The sequence below is a fragment of the Nicotiana tomentosiformis genome, chromosome 2 (assembly GCF_000390325.3).
Source record: "Nicotiana tomentosiformis chromosome 2, ASM39032v3, whole genome shotgun sequence".
Classification (NCBI taxonomy): domain Eukaryota; kingdom Viridiplantae; phylum Streptophyta; class Magnoliopsida; order Solanales; family Solanaceae; genus Nicotiana; species Nicotiana tomentosiformis.
In genome coordinates this window covers 127,258,125-127,279,528 of record NC_090813.1, presented here as the reverse complement: position 1 = coordinate 127,279,528, position 21,404 = coordinate 127,258,125, and the positions used below count along the sequence as shown (strand labels likewise).

Here is a 21,404-nt window from a genome sequence, read left to right as displayed (position 1 = left end):
TCTGGTGCTACTTTTGATGAGGTTGTCGACATTGCTCGTCAGATTAAGATGGTTCACAGCTAGGAGCGGGTTGAGAGGGAGTCCAAGAGGCCTCGTGGACATGGTGGATTCAGCGGTGTTCCTTCTGTGGGTCAGTTCCACTATGGTAGGGGTCGTCCTTTCAGACATGCTCAGACGGCTCGCCCAGTTCATCGTGGTGCATCATCTGGCCATGGTTCACACAGTTATCAGCAGGGCTAGTCTTCATTCAGTGCACTACCAGCGTAGAGTTCTCACCCTTCCATGTCAGCTCAGGTGTCTATGGGTAGTTCCTCATGGTATCAGGAGTAGCAGTTCCATCAGAGGAGGGGTTATTTCGAGTGCAGAGATTTTGGTCACATTAAGAGAGATTGCCCTAGGTTGTTGAGTGGGACTCCATAAAAGAGTTCTCGGTCGATGACACCAGCACCAGCAGCTCTACCACCCGCCCAGCCAGCTCAGGGTGGGGCTCATTCAGATAGGGGTCGCCCTAGAGGGGGAGGCCGATCAGGGGGTGGCCAAGCCCGTTTCTATGCTCTCCCTGCCAGACCAGATGCCATTTCTTGGATGCTATGATCACAGGTATTGTCTCAGTTTGCCACAGATATGCCTCTGTATTATTTGACCCTGGTTCCACTTATTCATATGGGTCCTCGTATTTCGCTCATTATCTTGATATGCCCCGTGAGTCTCTAGTTTTATTTGTTCATGTATCTACTCCAGTGGGCTATACTATTATTGTGGACCGAGTATATCGGTCATGTGTGGTGACCATTAGTCTGGAGACTAAAGTAGATCTCTTATTACTTAGTATGGTCGATTTTGACGTGATTTTGGGTATGGAATGGTTGTCTCCATGTTATGCGGTTCTAGATTGTCACTCTAAGACCGTGACGTTGGCGATGATAGGGCTGCCAAGGGTTGAGTGGATCGGCTCTATAGACTATGTTCCCAGTAGAGTGATTTCATACTTGAAGGCTCAGCGGATGGTTGAGAAGGGTTTCCTATCTTATCTGGCCTTTGTGCGTGATATTAGTGCAGAGACCCCTTCTATTGATTTTGTTCCGGTGGTGCGAGATTTTTCGGATGTGTTTCCTGCAGACCTATCGGGCATGCCGCCTGACAGGGATTTTGAAGAGTCCGGTAGGTCAATTAAGTTGCCCTTTCTTTCTATTAGAGTCGCGAGCTTGTTGTCCGGGCACTCAGCCCATTTCTATTCCACCGTATCGTATGGCACCGACGGAGTTGAAGAAATTGAAGGAGCAGCTTCAGGAACTCCTTGATAAGGGGTTTATTCGGCCTTGCATGTCACCTTGGGGTGCACCAGTTCTATTTATGAAGAAGAAGGATGGTACTATGAGAATGTGCATTGATTATAGGCAGCTGAACAAGGTCACAATCAAGAACAAGTATCATTTACCGCGTATTGATAATGTATTTGACCAGTTTCAGGGGGCGAGGGTGTTCTCCAAGATTGATTTGTGGTTAGGATTTCACCAGTTGAAGATTCGGGACTCAGATATTCTTAAGACAACTTTCAGGACCCGGTATGGCCATTATGAGTTCCTTGTGATGTCTTTTGGGCTGACCAATGCCCCAGCAGCGTTCATGCATCTGATGAACAGTGTGTTTCAGCCTTATCTTGACTCGTTTGTTATTGTATTCATTAATGATATCCAGGTGTACTCTTGTAGCTAGGAGGAGCATGCCCAGCATCTAAGGATCGTGTTGCAGCGGTTGAGGGAGGAGAAGCTCTATGCAAAGTTCTCCAAGTGTGAGTTTTGGCTCAGTTCAGTGGCGTTCTTGGGGCACGTGGTGTCCAGTGAGGATATTCAGGTGAATCTGAAGAAGATAGAGGCGGTTCGGAGTTGGCCCAGACCGTCCTCAGCCACAGAGATTTAGAGTTTTCTTGGTTTGGCTGGTTATTACCGTCATTTTGTAGAGGGTTTCTCATCTATCACATCGCCCTTGACCAAATTGAACCAAAAGGGTGCTCCTTTCAGGTAGTCGGATGAGTGCGAGGAGAGATTTCAGAAGCTCAAGACTGCTTTGACCACGACTCCAGTTCTGGTTCTACCACCAGCTTCTGGTTCTTACACAGTGTAATGTGATGCTTCTCGAATCGGTATTGGGTGTGTTATGATGCAGTAGGGCAGAGTGATTGCATATGTTTCGCGCCAGTTGAAGCCCCATGAAAAGAACTATCATGTCCACGATCTTGAGTTAGCAGCTATTGTTCATGCCTTGAAGATCCGGCAGCACTATTTGTATGGTGTCCATTGTGAGATTTACACTAATCACCGGAGTTTCCAGCATTTTTTCAAATAGAAGGATCTTAACTTGCATCAGCGGAGGTGGTTGGAGCTTCTTAAGGACAATGATATCACCATTTTGTACCATCCCGGGAAGGCCAATATGGTGGCTTATGCATTGAGTCACCGGGCATAGATTTTGGGGAGCTTAGCATATCTTCCAGCAACAGAGAGGCCATTGGAATTGGATGTTCAGGCCTTAGCCATCTAGTTTGTTATATTGGATGTTTCTGAGCCGAGTCGAGTATTTGCTTGTGTGGTCTCTCGGCCCTTTCTTTATGATCGTATCATGGAGCGTCAGTATGATGACCCCCACATGCTTGTCCTTAAGGATGCGGTCCAGCATGGTGATGCTAAGGAGGTCACCTTTGGGGATGATGGTGCATTAAGGATGCAGGGCAGGCTATGTGTGGCCAATGTAGATGGTTTGCGTGAGTTGAGTCTCCAGGAGGCTCACAGTTTACGGTATTCTATTCATCCGAGTGTCGTGAAGATGTATTAGGACTTGAGACAGCATTACTGGTGGAGGAGAATGAAGAAGGACATAGTGGAGTATTTAGCACGGTGTCTAAATTGCCAGCAGGTGAAGTATGAGCATCAGCGACCAGGTGGGTTGCTTCAGAAGTTAGATATTTCGGAGTGGAAGTGGGAGCGGACCACTATGGATTTTGTTGTTGGGCTTCCATGGACTCAGCGGGAGTTTGATACAGTATGGGTGATTGTGGACAGGCTGACCAAGTCAGCTCATTTCATTCCTGTGATGACTACCTATTCTTCCGAGCAGCTGGCTCGAGTGTATATCTGCGAGATTGCCAGGCTTCATGGCGTACCGATATCTATCATCTCTGACCGGGGAATGCAGTTTACATTACGGTTCTGGAGAGTCGTGCAGCATGAGTTGGGTACTCGAGTGGAGTTGAGCACAACATTTTACCCTCAGACGGATCGACAGTCCGAGCGCACTATACAGATATTAGAGGATATGCTCCGTGCGTGCATAATGGAGTTTGGGGGTCCGTGGGATCAGTTCTTGCCACTAGTGGAGTTTGCCTAAAACAATAGTTATCAGTCGAGCATCCAAATGGCACCATATGAGGCTTTGTATGGTAGGCGGTGTAGGTCTCCAGTGGGTTGGTTCGAGCAAGACGAGGCTAGATTATTGGGTATAGACTTGGTTCAGGATGCTCTGGAGAAGGTTAAGGTAATTCAGAATAGACTATGCACAGCCCAGTCCAAACATAAGAGTTTTGTGGATCGGAAGGTTCGCGATGTTGCATTCATGATTGGAGAGCGGGTCTTGCTCTGGGTGTCACCCATGAAAGGTGTTATGAGATTCGGAAAGAAGGGCAAGCTGAGCCCGAGGTTTATCGGCCCATAGAGGTGTTGCGACATATTGGGGAGGTTTCATATGAGCTTTCCTTGCCTCCCAGTATAGTAGGAGTTCATCCAGTATTCCATGTTTCTATGCTCTGGAGGTATCATGGCGATCTGTCTCACGTGTTGGATTTCAGCTCAGTCCAGTTGGACAGGTTTTATCTTATGATGAGGAGCCGGTGGCGATCTTGGATAGGCATGTTCGAAAGTTGAGGTCGAAGAATATTGCTTCTATAAAGGTTTAGTGGAGGGGTCAGCCGATCGAGGAGGCGACTTGGGAGACCGAGCAAGATATGCGCAGCAGTTACCCTCATCTTTTCACCACTTCAGGTATGTCTCTATACACATTCGAGGACGAACGTTTGTTTAAGAGGGGGAGGATGTAACGACCCGGCCAGTTATTTCGAGAGTTGTAGCCCTGTTTCCCCATTTTCTACTTCTTTTGTCTTCTACAGCTGTTAAATGACTTACCGGGTTAGTTGGTTCGGGTCCGGAATGATTTCGGAGTGAATTGAAACACTTAGTCTCTTAATTAGAAGCTTAAGTTGGAAAAGTCGACCGGATATCGACTTATGTGTAAACGACCTCAAATTTGAATTTTGATGGTTCTGTTATCTCTTTAGGTGATTTTGGACTTATGGGCGCGTTCAGAATGTGATTTGAAGGTCTGTAGTAGAGTTAGGCTTGAATTGGTGAAAGTTGGAATTTTGAAAAATTTGACCGAGAGTGGAATTTTTCATATAGGGGTCGGATTGGATTTTCGGAAATTGGAGTAGGTTCGCGGAGCCATTTATGACTTGTGTGCAAAATTTGAGGTCAATCGGACGTGATTTGATAGGTTTTGGCGTCGTTTGTAGAATTTGGAAATTTTGAAGTTCATTAGGCTTGAATCCGTGTGTAATTCGTGTTTTGAGATTGTTTGAGGTGATTTAAGGATTCGACAAAGTTCGTATTGGGTTATAAGACTTGTTGGTATGTTTGGTTGAGGTCTCAGGGGCCTCGGGTTGATTTCGGGTGGTTAACAGACCAAGTTTTGAAGTTGGAAGACTGCTGAAGTTTGTACTCAGCTGGTGTAATCGCACCTGCGGAATTTTAATCACATGTGCAAGCCCGCAGAAGCAAAGAGGAAGGCCGCAGAAGCGAGAAAGTCCAGGAAGGGAAGGGGACGCAACTGCGTAGGAGAATGCGCATCTGTGAACCCGCAGATGCATGAATGGCTCCGTAGATGCGAAGTTTGAAGGCTTGGGCATTTCCGCAAAAGCTTACAAAGGGCCGCAGAAGTGCCTCCGCAGGTACGAGACCTGGAGCGCAGGTGAGAGCCTAGTAGATTAAGTGGTTTCCTCAGAAGCGGAGGTATAACCGCAGAAGCGGTTCCGCAGGTGCGAAAGGCCTGGGCAGAGCATATAAATACGGGACTTCGAGATTTTTCACCATTTTCACCACTTTGAGCTCGGATTTTGGAGTATTTTTAGAGGGATTTTGAAGTGATTACTGAGGTAAGCTCCATGTGTCCATTTATCTTCAATAATGATGTTTCCCCACTGATTTTACACCTAGTTGGTAATTTTTTGAGGTGAAATTTGGGAGTTTAGGGCTAGAGAATTGGAGAGTGAATTTTGGAGATTTGGATGACCAAAAGGGTTTTGGATTTTGATAAATTTGATATGGTTAGACTCGTGAGTGAATGGGTTTTCAGGTTTTGTGACTTTTGTTGGATTTCGAGATGTGTGCCTGGGGTTCGATTTGAGCAAATTTTGGATTTTGGCTTATAATTTCGTATTTTTCTTATGGAATTGATTCCTTTAGCCTATATTAATTGTATTGTACTGCTTGTGGCTAGATTCGGGGAGTTTGGAGACCGATTTGAGAGGCAAAGGCACTTTGGTGTATAGTTTTGTGCGGTTTGAGGTAAATGAAACCCCGAATTATTGTATTATGTGAGTATTTTGGAAGTGATGCACATGCTAGGTGATGGGCGTGCACCGTGGGAATTGGGACTTGGTCTATTCTGTGAAACTAGAAAGTTGAATAAGCTTGTTGTTAGCTATGTGCCCTTTCTGTGCTATAGAAACTTGACAGTGAATCATGTTAGAAATCATGCTTAGGCTATGTGTTGGTGTTGTAAAGACCCCCAGTGGCCGTGATACCTATTGAACCTTCCTGCTTATTGTTACTTGTACTCAGTCATTGTATTACTTGCATATTATACCTCAATCTTTGTTATTCCCTGTTGATACATTATATCATTCTGTTTTGGGATGATTCCCCTTTATTACGGAGGGCCGTGAAACTATAGAGGTTGATGACTGAGTGAAGCTGAGGGCTTGTTTGTGAGGTATTGATACCATAGCACGTGATTTGTCCGTGCGGATCATGATGTTTATACTATAGCACGTGAGTTGTCTGTGTATATTTTGATATGATACTGTAGCACGTGAGTTGTCCATATGGATCTTGATATGATACTATAGCACGTGAGTTGTCCATGCGGATTATAGCGTTTGGGCTGTAGGAGCCCCCCGGAGTCTGTACACCCCCAGTGAGCGTAGGTACCTATTGAGTGTGAGTATTGAGGGCTGAGAGCCAAGTGTTGGGCTATTGAGAGAGCTTGAGGGACTGTTTCCCTGAGAGGTTGCACTTGTTTCATTTGTTGCTGCACTTAGATTATTTATGTCATTGTTCTGAAACTTCTGGAAAATATTGTATCCGATTTTGCCTCAACTTGGTAACGTGTAACTGACTTGACTTAAATTGCCGGAATTGAAACATGTTTACTTTTATTGCTGAAATTACTGAAATGAACTGTATTTGTATAGCTCGTCACTACATTTTAGTTCCTTAATTATTATTGTTACTTACTGAGTTGGTTGTACTCACGCTACACCCTGCACTTCGTGTGCAGATCCAGATATTTTCGGTCACGAAGGACATTGATCTCGTGCGTGGTTGAGTATCGGAGATTCACGTGGTAGCTGCCGGCGTTCGCAGTCCTTGTTATCTTTTCTTTTCTGTATTGGTATTTTGACACAAAATCTTGTAGTCACTATTTCTTAGACTGGTTGTTTAGATGCTCATGGCTTGGTGACACCCGATGTTTGGGGCTATTTTTCCGCACTGTATTTTGAGTTTAAATCCTGTTTTTACGAAAACGGTGTCATGTAAAAGCTTTTGACTTATCTTTTGTGAAACATTGGAAGTATTTTTGAGAATCGGCTTGCCTAGTACCATCGATATACGCCATCACGACAGGTTAGAATTTTGGGTCGTGACACTTGGTATCAGAGCACTAGGTTCTAAGTCGAGTCCTAGGAAGTCTATGGAGCCGTGTCAAGTAGAGTCCCTGTCATCAGTGTGTTGCCGGCCACATTGATATCGGGGAGGCTACAATGACATCTAGGTAGTTTCACTTTCTTCATACTCTAGATCGTGCGTTTGTGCCTGAAGTGAGAGTACGGATTCTCTATTGTATTGATTACTTGTTGAGGAAGATATAGAAGTGACGAGAATAAAGCTCAAGGTTCAGGTTATAATACAAGATGTTTGGGCTGATAGCCAGAAAGTGTTAGGTTTGTTCAAAATGGAAGGATAAGTTGAGAATAGATTGGCACTGATACAGTCGACGCGTATGACTTTGGTGAATAAGAATTATCAGTCGAATACTAAGAAATCATAAAAGAAAATAAGGTGATGATGTCAGCTAGTACTTTCAGGATGGTGTCATGACTTATAAAGAATTTTACTAAAGGATGCGAATAAGGGCACCTATGTTAAACCCTAGATTTCAATTCAAGATTGTTGGTCAATATGTTGGAGTGACCTTTTACTATGGTAATCACCATTAACGAGTTTAGCAAAGGTACAAAAAAATATATTATAAATAAAGATGTTGTATCTTAAATTATCATGACAAGATATAGAGAGATAATATGGATCTAACTGATAAGTGAATGTGAATAAGTCAAGTTTGTGATAAACATAGTATGACTCATAAGAAGTATGGCATAGTTAAGATAGTGTCAATAATGACCAAAGACACCTTACCAAAAGAAGAAAAAAAGAGACTTCTTGATCATCCGAAAGGGGAATGTTACAAGACGAGAGAGATGACCCTTAATTATACTAGACATCGGGTTTCCCCTAAGCATAATAGGTTATTGTCATGATGGTGTCATATGTAATATAAGTGACACACAAGAAATAAAGTGACATGTGTAAGCAGTGTTTTAAAAGGCGTGGGCGTAAGGCGAAGCGTTTTACATATGCCTCTTCGAGGCGTAAGACCCGAGACACGGGGCGTAAGCCCCATAGGTATTTAATTTTTAATATTTTATAAAATAATATAATTACAGTAAATATTTATAAACAGTTAAAATTACATAAAAATAAAGAAAACTATAAATATGTGGAAAATATATCTATATATATAGATGTGCTTCATCCCCACAAAAAACTAGTCAAAACAATCTATTATACGCTACTTAGAAGCTCAAGTAACTTGAGTCGAAAAAAATTAAGTTTTCTACATGGAGGAACAAAAATGATGACTAAATATTCTACATTGAACTTGCTGCTACGAAGGAGAATGGAGTTCTCTTTGTATTTGTAAAAACAAAATTAAATATTCGTTGCTTTTGAGAGATATTAGCAGACTAGCGAACAAGATAAAGAATTATAAAAGACCATGAATTGGGGCTTCAATCAATAAAAAAAGGTCTTGACTTTTAAATTTAATACATTTTAGTTCCTTTTTAAAACTTTTGAGAAATTACCAAGCTGAATTTTGAAAATTTGGGTATTATATGAAAGACTTATTCAACAAATTTTATTTTGATTTGAAAAAATCTCTGGGGCTTACGCCTCACTAAAAAAACTCGCCTCAAAGGCCCGAGCATACGCCTCTTGAGACTTTCTCCCCACACCATCGCCCCAGGGCGTTTTTGGTGTGCCTCGCCTCAGGGCTCGCCCCGAAAATACCTTTTAAAACACTGTGTGTAAGTACGTGTTGAGGATAGATGAAGCATGCCATATGTAAAAGATGGGAATGACAACCTTGAGTACCTCCATATGATGAATGTGGTACAACAAAAAAAATTCAATCTCTAATGATGCATACCAAGGCATGCGAGGATAAGTATGTGGACTTAAATGGGTAAGCGTGAAAATATTAAGGCATGAGATGCACAAAAGGCGTAATCTTGGAGGCTATAAGAAGCAATATAGGTTGTTAGAGAAGGAAAAAAAGACGTGGAAAAATAATCTTGAGTTTTTCTAGTTGAGGTATGTCTTATTTTATTCTATTGAAATAATGAAAAATGATCTCAAAGCAACTCTATATGTGCCCCATATTGAAAGAGCAGTCAACTTGTGAGTGAACTAATCCTTATGATTTAAGAAGAATAAATATTGAAATGGATTATGGACTAAGTTAAAGTTGCTAGAAAGTTATACATATAATGTATACGACGTAAGGCTAAAAAAATTTGAAAACGGTTATGGTACGGATTTGGATATTGTAGCAACCCGACCGGTCATTTTGAGCATTTACGCTCCTTTCAACTATTTGAAGTCCTGAATAACTTCTTACGAGGTATTATGACTTGTGTGAATTGTCAGTTTTGGTTTTAAGGTATTTCGGAGTTAGCTTGGAAGAATGAATTTCATGTTGGAAGCTTAAGTTGAAATAGTTGACCGGATGTTAACTTACGTGTAAACGACCTCGGATCTGAAATTTTATGATTTCAAATAGCTCCGTATGCTGATTTTGGTCTTAGGAGCGTGTCCGGAAAAACTTTTGGGGGTCCATAGAGGAATTAGGCTTGAAATGCCGAAAGTTGAATTTTTGGGAAGTTTGACCGGGGGGTTTACTTTTTGATATCGGGGTCGAAATCCGATTCTGAAAATTTTAATAGGTCTGTTATATTATTTATAACTTATGTGCAAAATATGAGGTCAATCGGACGTGATTTGATAGACTTTGGCGTTGTTTGTAGAAATGGAAAGTTTCAAAGTTCATTAGGCTTGAGTCTATGTGTGATTCGTATTTTTAGTGTTGTTGGATGTTATTTGAAGACTAGACTAAGTTCGTATGATATTTTAGGACTTGTTGGTATATTTGGTTGAGGTCCCGAGGTCCTCGAGTGAGTTTCGGATGGTTAACGAATCAAAAGGTGGACTAAAATAGCTGCTGCAATTTCCTTATGTTGCAAATTCCATCTCCCAGAATCGAGCCCAGAATAGGGCCATGATCGAGCCCAGTATGGAAGCCACGATCGAAAGCAGGGTCGAGGGCCCAGGATCGAAGGCTATGATCGAGGGCCCAGGATCGAAGGCACGATCGAAGGCCAGGGTCGAGTGCCATGATCGAGGGCTAGGATCGAGGGTCAGAATCGAGGCCCAGAATCGAGGAACACGATCGAAGGCCCAGGATCGAGGGCTGTCTGGCAAAATTAAAAAGCAAGGGACTTCGTCCCATTCGCCATTTTTGACAAATTGGAGCTTGAGAAGAGGCTATTTTTGATAGATTTTCAAGAAAAACTTGAGGTAAGTCCCTTGTGATCATTTCTACTCCATAATATTGAATTATCATCGAATAATCCGACTAGAATACATGTTTTTGAGGTGTAAATCGGAGATTTGAACTTAAAAATTTGGAAATAAGATTTGTACATTTGAGGGTCGAGTTGAGGTCGAATTTTGGTAAAATTGGTATGGGTAGACTCGTGGTTGAATGGGCTTTCGGATTTTGTAACTTTTGTCGGATTCCGAGATATGGGTCCCACGGGCAATTTTTGAACTAAATTTTGGATTTTTATGAAAAATTAGTATTTTCTTATGGAATTAATTCCAATAAATTTTATTGACTGAAACGAATTATTTGTGACTAGATTTGAGGCATTAAGAGGCCAATTTGCGAGGCAAAGGCATAGCAGAGTAAAGAATTTCACGTTTTGAGGTAAGTAAAAGTTATAAATCTGGTCCTGAGGGTATGAAACCCCGGATTTTGTGTCATATGATTATTTTGGAGGTGACGCACATGCTAGGTGACGGGCGTGTGGGCGTGCACCAAAGGGATTGTGACTTGGTCCTTCCCGTGAAACTGTAAAGTCGAATAACCTGTTGTTAGCTATAAGCTATCTTTATGTTGAAGAAATTTGACTGTAAATCATATTAAAAATCATGCTTAGGCTATGTGATAGAACTGTTGGGACCCACAGAGGTCGCGTACTTGTTGAATTATTTTCTAATTATTATCTTGTACTCAGTCATGATTTTACTTTTGCATCATACCTCGGTCTTTCTTGATAATTGTTGATTTACTATGTTATCTTTGTTTGGGCTGATCTTTATGATTTTCGAGAGCCCAGGAGACTAGAGAGGTTGAGGACTGAGTAAGGTCGAGGGCCTGTCGGTGAGGTAAGGATATATATGGCACGTGAGTTATCCGTGTAGGATATTATAGCATGTCAGTTGTCCGTGCAACACGTGAGTATTCCGTGCGAATTATGGCTCTTGGGCTGTAGGAACCCCTCCGGAGTCTGTACATCCCCAGTGAGCGCGGGCACCCATTGAGTGTGAGTGCTGAGGGCTGAGAGCCGAGTGGTTGAGCTGTTGTGACGAGTTGAGTGAATTTTGCCCTGAGAGGTTGTACTTACTTTTCATTTGTTGTTGCATTTAGTTGCTATCTGTCATTGTTGTGAAATACTCCGAAAGATTTTATATCCGGATTACACGAACTTGAACTGTATAAAACTGATTTGACTTAAAATGTTGGATTTGAAAGCATGTTTATTCTTTGCTGGAATTACTGAAAGTGAACTATAGCTGTGTAGCTCGTCACTATCGTCAGTTCCTTAGTTATTATTGTTACTTGCTGAGTTGGTTGTACTCATACTACACCCTGCACTTCGTGTGCAGATTCAGGTGCTTCTGGACATAGCAGGTGTTGATTCCCTCGTACAGTTGATCTTTCAGAGATTCAGAGGTAGTTGTCGTATTTCGCAGACCTTGTCTCTCCTTCCCCATCTCCTTGTTTACCGTATTTTGGTCATAGACTATTATAGACCGTATTTTTCCAGACTTGTATTCATATTAGATGCTCATGTACTCAGTGACACCAGATTTTGGGGAGTGTTCGTATCAGTATTTGTGGGATTTCGTATTGTATTTAAATATTAAAATTTTCAAACTTAAAAAAAATTATGGTTTATTGATATTATCGACTTGCCTAGTAACGAGATAGGCGCCATCACGACAGGTTGGGATTTTGGGTCGTGACAGATATTGAGAAGTTACAAGAATTCTAAGGCTACATGATAACGTGTCACAAATTCCTAACATGATATGTATGGACGAGGTCAATGATACCATGAAGAATGGAAAGATATGCAAGTATATATTTATTATATGAAACATGTTGATGTAAATATGCGGTATTAGCTATAGCCAAGGAGTTCGCATTATGATGAAGATATGAGGTAATAAGACCCTACACGCATGGCATCTTTATCATAAGTATTAGCCTACTAGGTGGGATACCATCAAAATAAATTTCTATGAAAGGACTTAATAGCAAAAAATATAATTTCAGAGATATATACTACGGAATCTTATATATACGGCTTGAGAACATGATGGTGACATAAAGATAGAATATGTAATTCTTACATTTAGCATTGTGAAGATGGTATACGTTGTGAAAAGTTATATAATGATATGTGGATTTAGCCTAAGGGAGTCACACTTGCTCAGCATATTTAAGCATGCGATGAGAGGCGCAAGGTAGTCATACTTGCTAGAACTGTATTAGAGCATGGGTTGAAAGGTGGAATGTTAGAAGAGATTTCAACAATAGAGTGAACTAAGAGTGAAGTGCTAACTATAATGATGTTGTAAGGGCGTAAACTAATGGCCCTTAGCAATATATGTTGCAGTTAGTAGCGACGTGATACTGAGATAAGAAAATGAACAAAGAAAGTTCCTGTGAGTATAACCAATCTATCCTATTGTCAGAATAATGAGCATATCGGCATAATGATGAAATAAAAGTCAATGCACGATGAGAGATTGAAGCGGTAAAATAGAGATTTCTAACTGGGGAATAAATAGCCCGTAAAAGCAGGCGAGCATGTAAATGGTCCGAGAACATTTATCTGAAATTGTAGTTAACTCTCTGAGTGGTAGGTAAGAGTTTCAAAAAAAATTTACTCCTAAGTGGGGGAGCGTCTGAGTAAGCAAATGTCACATTTAAAGTGATGGTTTATAAAAAGAAAAAAAAAAGGTTATAGTTAATAAAAATAAGACAAATGAGGTATTACCAGTAACCTTTATGATCAGAAGGGTACAATTATCATGAAGTGTTTGTACGATAATTACAAACTCATTACAAGCAATAGTTACGATGTTCTGCATCAGGGATGTTAAAAGTTATGTCTGATAGTCAAGGATTTAATGGGAAACTCGAATGTATTCCTACAACTTGGGGACATGTGCGATTTGAATTAAATTCAAGTATTGGCAGAGAACAAGGAAGTACTTTGAAATGTACATGGGATTGAGTGGAATAAGAGGGTATTTTAATGTGTGCACACTTAGCATGAAATGAAATAGAAAAGGGTAATGTAATGTGCATTCCTAAATGAGAAGAGACTCTTCTATACAAAAATAAAATATGTCAGTAAAAAGTACGGGTTCAAAGAAGAGCACTAATATTAAAAGGGTGCAAGTACCATCGTGATAATGATAGCTCTCGACTGTTGAAAGCTTACAGGCTACGGTAGCATGTCTTTGGTGCGCATGGAAATAAATGCAATCCCAAATTTTTGGTAGAAAAATATCACAAGATACTCAATGGTGTCAAGGAATTGGTAAGAGTTAAGAAATAAAACTGGAACATGGATGTCCGCGAGTAGGTGGCAAACTAGTGTCATGCAATCAAACGAAGTGAGTTGAATTATTTTTAGAGTAAACTTGTTGGTAACAATAGTTATTAAATTATGAATCTAACATGAGCTCTAAAGGTATGAGTGAAAGTGGGGGTATGAAATTATCATATGATGGATAAATCTAAAAGAATAAAAGAATATTCCAAAATAGTTTTGATGATTAGAGAATATTAAAAGTCTTAAGTGGGGAAACTTTTCTTGGAAACAGGATTCATAAAAGACAACAGACTAATTTGAAAGTATTGGTTATAAGAAAATTTTGAGACTATGAGTCGGAATGGATAAGTTTACATGTACCAAATGGGCAATATAACTTTTCTCTCACTAAGCATGAGTTATAGCTTCGAGGAAGGTGAGAATTTAGGCAGCATGGAAATGTGCCATTTTATATTATCCAAAAAAATAAAATTTGTAAAAGTTCCAATCATAGACAGATTTTAGTTTACTTGAAAATACTTTTGAGGTACAAGTTGACGTATTCAAGATGAAAGACTACACATATGTTCTGTAGTGATATGGGTACTATGTCGAGTAGATATTATTAATATTGAGCAGTATGCAAGTATGTAAATACTCAAAGTACAAAAGTATATATTTGATGCACTTATGGTATATGTAAGGTCGTGTGGGGCCTAAAGAGTTCATCATATTCTATATTTCTAGTTATTGAGCTATATTGTTATTGGTACCTATATGGGGGATTGTTCTGGACAGGTTAAAGATTTTGGATAGTCCTAGTTATAGGGAAAATTTTGCCGAAATATTTAAGAATTTGTAAAGATAGCCAAATTTTGAGGGCCATAAGTAAGTTGAGATTTTGGAAAAGAAGTACAAGACCCATGTAGTCATAAGTGCCTATGCATAATGGTTGGAGATAAAAGGATAGTAAATCTATTCTTTGAAGTGACTTGTAAAACATTCGAGGACGAATGTTCTTAAGTGGGGGAGAATGTAGCACCCCGGAAAATTTTGAAGTACTTAAGTGCTATTAAGAAAGTTGATGTGTTCTAATTATATTATTTTGTGTGCAGACGAGGACTAATAATATGATGTATATTAATTGGATATGATAATAAGTGTACGAGGCATATTATAAGTGATGTGGGGTCTAAGGAGAGCCCTAAGTCCAAGTCAAGTTGGAAATTATATGATAGACTAAAGATCCAAATGAGTATGCACAAGACCAAACTTTGGACAATCATATATATATATATATATATATAGAAAAGGAGTTATGTGGTGGAAAATCTAGCAAATGAAATATTTTCAAGTCAACTTTCTAATGCTTCAAACTGTTTGTCATTTGGACATTCCTACAAGCAGCTATGATCAAATTACCAAAGGCTGGCAGTGAAGTACTGCCATAGCATCCGGGTCCACGTCCGGGCTTCGAAGAAGAGTGAAGTGGGGATGCGAAGCATCCGGGGCCGCATCTGAAACCCAGAAATTCGGGCCTATAAGTACAAAATGGGGGGAAGAGAGTATTTTGAGTATTGGGGGTTAGGGTTCTTGAGGTGAAGAGGCGATTTTAAGCTAAAATCAAGTCCAGCCAACTAAGGGTATTAAAATATAAGAATGAAGTTGAATGGGCTAGCATGTGACTCTATTCGGCGATTTGAGTTGTTGGAGGGTCGTAGCCAACTTATGATCCATAAATGGATATTGATCAATATTTTAGGTCATATTTTGATATAATTGGGATATCTAATTGCGGATATCAAATTTTTGGTGATGCTTGAGAATTTTAATCAACGTTGGAACAATGGAAGAAGATTAAAAGCCTGTGAATATTATTAAAACGAAAGCGAGGTAAGTTGATTAAAACTTACTCTTCTTGAGGGATTTTCTCTAAAAGCATGTTTCGAGTTAATGCTCAAGTTGTTTGCAAATGTGCTTTCATACTTGTGGGGACAAACAAGTACGGATGTCTTCATGTACTAAAATATTACGTTGCACACGTAGTGTCATGTTGTTTTATAAAGCTTTATTTTAAATCTTGTTGGCAAAATGACATTTATGGTAAATGTTATAAGTTTTTATCAAAACTTACGTATTGATAAGAGTATACATATTTGAGTGCTAAAGATAAGTTTTCACGGAAAGTATTTCTTTTGAAAATTGATAAATAGAATAGCACTTGTGGTATCTTTCAAATATTGATGTTAAATTGCTAAAGGCTTTAACATGTAAAAGGTTTGTTTATTTAAATTTTGGTCAAATGTCTTAGATTTTCTATTAATGCTATGATTTGATAAAAATAGATCATTTGATGCTACTATGCTATGAATCGATTTTTGAAGTATCAAATATTTTGGGAGTTACTTGTGTTCACCAAGATCGACTCCAGATATATTGTGTTCGTCGTCATAAAACTACACGTGTCGGTGTAGGCGTAGATGGCCATTTTGTGGTATAGACTACGACATAGTACTCTCCCTCGATAGGGTACTATTTTGTGCTATTATTAGCATGGTCTAGTCGATTCGTACGACACTACGATAATTATATTATTTTATAAAATATTAAAAAATAAATACTCATGGAGCTTACCCCTCGTTGAGGCAAATGCAAATGTCCACTCCTTTATTTTCGACAAACAAAATTTAGAGGACCAAATGTCAATTCCCTTTTCAAATAAGAGAAATCTATTTATCCGAAAGAAGAATAGTCTCTTTTTCATTGGAAGCAACTTATCATATAAGGTCGACCTCTTTCTGTCCCCGCTTGTTCTAGCAACATACTCTTTCGTAAGTTATTTCCGGAATCGGACAACGAAAAGGGAAGAGGGGAGGGGGAGCAAGTACTAAACTAATCATCAATAAGTATGGATGAGACTTTCTGAAGGCTTCCAACACAAAAACAGAGCGTTATTGTGACCCGTGAACTTCTCCATCAAAGCAAATCTAAGATGTATACATAGTTCAAATGAGAAGTCCTCAGAGACTATTAACAATGCCCCCCTGGCACACCCATCTCCAATTGTCCATGTCAAAAAGCAGGTCTGGTCAAAACAAAACTAGACCATCTGCTGATCTAAAAAGATGAAAATGAAGCAAGCGACTAATCTCCAGAAAATAAAAATAAAAATTGATACCTTTGTTCTCAATTATGGATTTCATGGATGCCTAAAAAGTGAACATTGGACATGGAAATACGGAATCAACAGGCGAAGTATAATTGAACATAGTGATCTCATAGAATTGCATCTCTGTAACATCGACAGGAAAAGAAAGCAAATGCAGCTTAACAAACTCTTGGAAAATTTTGCCCAGAAGGAAAACAATGTCAAAAATTTCTACTTGAAAGAGCTGGCTCTACATGGGAACCAATTAATCCAGTCTCCAAATATTTAAAGAAAATAGTTGCCACAAATAAGCAACCTTCAGTGGATCGCTAATCCTTGCATTGTTTGTGTGGTATCTTCAGTTATCCTGTTAGCATGAATTGTACTAATTACCCCTGAAATATTTCCCTGTAAAGATTTGACACTCGTCAACATCAATCAACCATAATGACTCAATATAAATGAGAATGGGAGTTAAGGACATCTAGCTAGATGAAGTGGGAGGACAACAAAAATATACTGGCATCAGTTTCTAGGGGTTCCAGAAGAGCAGCAACAGGAATCATGGTAACTAGCCACACCAGCTCTTGGAACCCAGATTGACTATAAAATTGAGTATAAGAAGAGAATAATTTACCCTCCAGGTTGCAAGTTGTGCTCGAAGCAATTGCCACTGATCTGTCCCAAATACACGCTCTATGCATCGGCTGCACGACACCCATACAAAAGAAAAGGAAAAACAGTTATGAATAATGAAGAACAATTAAAGTCTCAATTAACCAGATCTAACATCTCCAAATAAAGCAGAGGCAAAAATATTAAAGGACGGGGGCCACAGAAAGCACACCTCACAATTACTGCTTGGTTCATTTGATCTATCTTGCAGTCAAGTAACTTAGCTGAAATTGCCTTAACAACCCAATATTCTACCTCAGTATCATCAATCTGCAAAAAAGAGCAAAAGACCAATGGAATGACCAAAATGTGGAGCACAAACACAAACTACAAGATATAGACAATAAAAGTACCTGCAATGTGTCTTTGATCATGGAATAAGGAATTTGACTGGATTCAGTCATCCCGAGATCTACCAACGTCAATAATCTCATCTTCGCTATACAATCTTCATGTAGAAGTCCTGCAACATTAACTAGCAGAATCAGATCAAGAGCAAGAACAGCATCCCAAAACCTAAGGGTTCACCCATAAATATGCCAAAGTTTTAATTAGCAGAAAGGCAAGTACTAACCATAGGTTTTTAATAATTCAGAATTTGCCTCCTGGAAATCCAAGTAATCACTGAGCCTCCCAGTGAGAAAGATCTTTAGAAGCTGATATGCTAGAGCATATTTAGCATCTTTCGCCAATTGGACTAGAGCTGGCATATCTAGCAAGCCACACTGCCATATTAAAAAGCCAAGAGTAAATAATGGCAAAAGAAAAAAATGCAGATTTAATAAGCCACTCTTCTCAATTATGTGTTTTTTTTCATTTTTGATATTTCTTCGATATGATCATGTTGGTGATCTACTCCATAATTGCTCCCTAAAATTTTTGACACAGGCTATCATTTGCTCCTAATAGCTAGGAGATCGCAAAATTCAAAGTAATTCATCTAAAATAGTAAAATCAAGCCACAATGGGTAAGATGGTGGCTGTTTGTTCCAGTACCTTGCAAAGCACTCAAATTCAACTGTGAGGACACAGGAAATCATGCCATACAATACATGAGCGTGTTCTAATGCACCTAAATCATTACATGCTAGCAATAGACATATCTGATGCCTAAAACAATACATGATAGCAATAGATCATGTGAAAGGCAGCATTGGGCAATCTGGAGTCTAAATGACACAGCAAATTGTTTATATATAAAAATTTAAAAAAAGAAAAGTCTCCTATCCACTCAAGCAATTTGAATTCAGATATTCTGTTGAACATAGAGATACCTGAAACATGTCAGGTGCCTTGATAAATTCAATAATTGCACGAAGAGCTTCTTCCTTTGCCTCATTCATGGCATATGCATCTTCAACCGAGAAAGTTTCCAAATACTTTGTCAGAAACTTGAAAGACTCTTTTGCAGAGCTGCAAATATTAATGTGAGTCAGGAAAGAATACAAAATTGTAAGCGCAGGTTGCTGCAGGAAACACAAGTCCCTCACTCATACCCTTTGGCTTCTTTCAGAATGTTTGAGATCTTAAGGAAGAGCTCCCTCTGATCCTTGACTCCAAGATTCCATTCTTTCAAGAAGCTATCTATCTTTTTGACAGATGGCAAGATATACTCAGTGACCTTTCCATTAATGGCCAAATTAAGGGCCTTCATGTACACAAAGAAACGGCTATAAGGATTCTCCAACAGGTTGTAGAGATTGAACAAGCTGAAAAGAGATAAGGAACAAAATGTAATGTGACACCATAAAGAAAACTCCAGGAAGAAAAGTAATTAGCTTCAGGATAGATTACAGTTTTATGCGCAGTGCAGGCTTATCATTTGGTTGTTGAGAGAGTTTACTGGATATGAGCTCCGCCATCTCATGAACTTGGTCCAAATTCTCAGCCTTCTTGACAAGGTTGCAGATTATAGTGAAAATGCACTCGAGATCTGAGGTAGAAGCCAATTAGAGCAAATTACATAACTAAGAGAAAAAACAAAAAATTTCAGAAAACATAACATCAGAAAGGATGGTTTCAACATGCCAGACAATCAGAGATTGCTTCACATTGATGAAGAAAAAAAAGCCACCTCTAAACAATTTACTCAAAGATATAAGTCAATAAAAACAGTTGCTTCCTGTACATGTGAGTTCTATGCATCTAATTCTACAGTATGTGCTAGATAATTACATAATTGGACTCACAAATTTATTAAATCTTAATATATTGTCTCTTGTCTTCTCGAGATTTCTGTGTAACTATGGAGGATTCCCAGATTATATATTTTGTTGTTCTTAGTGAGAGTGGTATTGGACCAGCTTGTTTGCACATTGCTTAATCCGACTGCAGCTTCTTACAGCACACAAGCAAAACTGTCGAGTAAATAGACCCACCAAGATTGGAGTAGATGGGCTCACACTGAGTGTTGTAGTTGAGATTTAAACTTTAAATCTCCAGGTAAATACTCCTAAGCATCAACCACTCATCTATTCCCATAGAAACTGTTTCGAATTATATCTTTTAATAACAGGTTATGAAAATCACTTGAAGTGCGAAATTTACCTTTCTCGGAAGCTTTCGAAAAAATCAAATCTGCAGAAGTGAGCATCAATGAAGCCAAATCTAACCACCTTCCTTCAATCATGCATTCCTGTGCTTCGACGCACAATCTGTTCACCTGAGGCTCCGCAACCTACCAACATATCTTGTAAATCCATTCAAAACAAATATACAATTACAACAACCAAAGGACCCCAACCAAAAATTCACTCACAAAATCTGTCACTACAGAATTTCACGTAGCAATTATCGACGCACCCGCATTACAATAGTTAACCATTAGTAAATCAAATCCAGATTGTTTAAAGCAACGGTTTTTAAGTAATGAAACTACACTACAACACGTGAATTATTTGAGAGAGCCCTGTAAAAGCTAAATAACTTGTATATAAGCATTAAATAAATAAATAACAGACACAGACACACGCACACATAGTGTTCGAGTGTTATATGAGATTACCTCTGGACCAGCGTCAGCCCATGACAACTGAGCGGTGAACCGAACAACGGAAAGAGCAGGATCTTCCTCTGAAGTAGGTACGACGGTGCTCATTTTTCCTCTGTTTTTTTGGCCGGATTGCAAAATGGAAATCTCCGCGAAAGCGAAGGAGGGAGTATAGTGACGGAGAGTAGGGAGGGAGAAAGCCCTAGCTAGATAAAGTGGAATGTAGTGAAATGGAGAAGGGTATTCCCGTAAAACTAATTTGGTGCATGTTTTCTTCCCAAAAAAAAATAAAATCTTCTTCCTTTTATTTAAGAGGAAAAGAGGAACAATAGAGTTCTAATCGGTTTTTGGTTGAAATCAAAATTAAATCGATTTAATCATTTTTTAAATTTTTTAAATCAAATTGAATTAAATATACGTATAATTTACCATTTGAGTGTTGTGATATTGTTTGATTTTCAGTTTTTGACAAATTTAATGGTATTTCTTTCTTTCTTTTCCCCTACAAACATAAAATAATTCTTTTTTTGCAAGCTTATAATCCTTTATACTCTTTTATTGTGGTGGCTATAATTTTCCTAAATTATGAAAAAAAAAGTCCCAAATGTAAAAACTTCTTTGAAAGTAACAGAAATAGAAGGAGAGAATGAAAAGGGCTTTGCAGCTTTTTTACATGAATGAGTTTGGATTTATGGTCTTTTTTTTAGAGGTGGATTTAAGGCCCAAAGTCCATTACTTTATTAGAGATAAAATTAATGGTAAAAATAAACTTTTGATTAAAAAGTATATAAAATATTTAAAACTATGTAAATTACATATATATAATTATACAAATTGTATATATTATTTGTCGGATATTTTTTTTCTTAACGAAACTAAATCAACTAAAAAATCGGTTTATTTAATCAATTTTTCATTGAACCGTGAACACATATAATCCCAACTTACATTACCTTTCTCTCTATGGCTTATTTTGGTAAAAATTGCACGGGGCTCCTATTTTGTCGCCCCCATTTAACCTATACCCACTT

The 21,404-nt window shown here is 39.0% G+C and overlaps 1 protein-coding gene across 1 annotated transcript; it reads right to left on the bottom strand.

The window, feature by feature from the left end:
- Positions 1–16,797: 16,797 nt before the first annotated feature.
- Positions 16,798–20,639, bottom strand: LOC104095982 (uncharacterized). Its single transcript, XM_009602250.4, has 10 exons — positions 20,389–20,639; positions 19,932–20,061; positions 19,179–19,317; positions 18,881–19,093; positions 18,659–18,797; positions 17,959–18,109; positions 17,738–17,847; positions 17,557–17,654; positions 17,347–17,416; positions 16,798–17,117 (listed from the first exon to the last, which is right to left on the bottom strand). The coding sequence occupies exons 1-10, from the start codon at positions 20,479–20,481 to the stop codon at positions 17,028–17,030; spliced, it is 1,233 nt and encodes a 410-aa protein (XP_009600545.1). The 5' UTR covers positions 20,482–20,639; the 3' UTR covers positions 16,798–17,027.
- Positions 20,640–21,404: the final 765 nt, after the last annotated feature.